The following is a 1,410-nucleotide window of genomic DNA, read 5'->3' on the forward strand; positions in this document are numbered from 1 at the left end:
ATGTCAACAAATGTTAATAAAACTCTGGAAGAATCAGTGCAAACAATTAGGAATGTTTATTTCTTGAAAGTATATACTTAAAATATAATAATATGTAGAATGTTAATAATTACTAAAATTTAAATATTAATGATAAAATTCATAATAAATATAAGTAACAAAATATCACAGCCCAGAAGACTCCAGAGTCCTGCGAAGATAAACGTGACTTTTCCAGCTGAGGAGAAAGGAAACCTCTCCCGGCACCTGCTCCTGGGACCTGTCCCGTCCTCAGTGGGTCCCGAGGGCCCCCTGGTTGCCCCACGCGCCCCTGCAGGGAGGTTTGTGTCTGGGCTTACACTGACCTCTCCTCACTGTGTCTGTGGTACAGTAATACACGGCCATGTCCTCGGTTTTCAGGCTGTTCATTTGCAGATACAGCGTGTTTTTTGAATCATCTCTTGAGATGGTGAATCTGCCTTTCACAGGTGCAGCGTAGTCTGTTGTCCCACCATTAGCTTTGCTTTTAATACAGCCAACCCACTCCAGCCCCTTCCCCGGAGCCTGGCAGACCCAGCTCATCCAGGTGTTACTGAAAGTGAATCCAGAGGCTGCACAGGAGAGTCTAAGGGACCCCCCAGGCTGTACCAAGCCTCCCCCAGACTCCACCAGCTGCACCTCACACTGGACACCTGCAAACACAGAGACACTAAGGTCAGAAACTGCCACACATATCCACTGTTTCTCTCACTCATGTCCGCTCACACTCAATCTCTCTAGCTCTCCGTAAATTACCTTTTAAAATAGCAGCAAGGAAAACCCAGCTCAGCACAAACTCCATGGTGATTCCTGTGTTTTCAGTCCTGATCACTGAATGAAAACACTTGGGAATCCCAAGGCTGGGGCTCCTCTCCCAGAGCTGCAGGGTCAGGACTGGGCTGGTTTTCATCAGGAGAGGGAGGGCCCTATTTGCATGTCACCTACTATATAGCAAGCTCTGGGGTGGGACGCCTGAGCAGAGGGCAGTGCCCAGATAAGGTAATGATGCCCTGCAAGAATCTGATGACAATGATGGTGTTTGGAAAACTTGCTGTCTTATTAGGAAATTGTGCTGTGATAAACACTTTGCACTAATCACTCTCTTACATTTTTACATATTTGTGTAAATCATATTTTTAGGGGTCAATGGTTTCTCGATTTACAGATGGCGAAGTAAACCCATACGTGGAGGGGCTTTGTATGTATCTAAGAGCTCATACTTGAGGTTAGTGAGCCCCAGTATCTGGGCCTGTGCTCCTCATCCACTGGCACTATATTACTCCCTAAGCCAACTCCAGGACAGAGCTGGGCATGCCTAGTGTGGTTTGTGAAACCCACTTTCTGTATTGAGAACATGTGTAATTTTGCTGCATTCTAGCATTCACCTAATAA

General features: G+C 46.0%; 1 gene segment (V, D, J or C); it reads right to left on the minus strand.

The window, feature by feature from the left end:
• Positions 1-270: 270 nt before the first annotated feature.
• Positions 271-850, minus strand: LOC129527201 (immunoglobulin heavy variable 3-15-like). The segment is given in 2 exon segments: positions 271-671; positions 775-850. Coding segments are annotated over 2 exon segments (447 nt in total).
• Positions 851-1,410: the final 560 nt, after the last annotated feature.

Source organism: Gorilla gorilla, chromosome 16, assembly GCF_029281585.2.
Source record: "Gorilla gorilla gorilla isolate KB3781 chromosome 16, NHGRI_mGorGor1-v2.1_pri, whole genome shotgun sequence".
In the NCBI taxonomy this organism is placed as follows: Eukaryota; Metazoa; Chordata; class Mammalia; order Primates; family Hominidae; genus Gorilla; species Gorilla gorilla.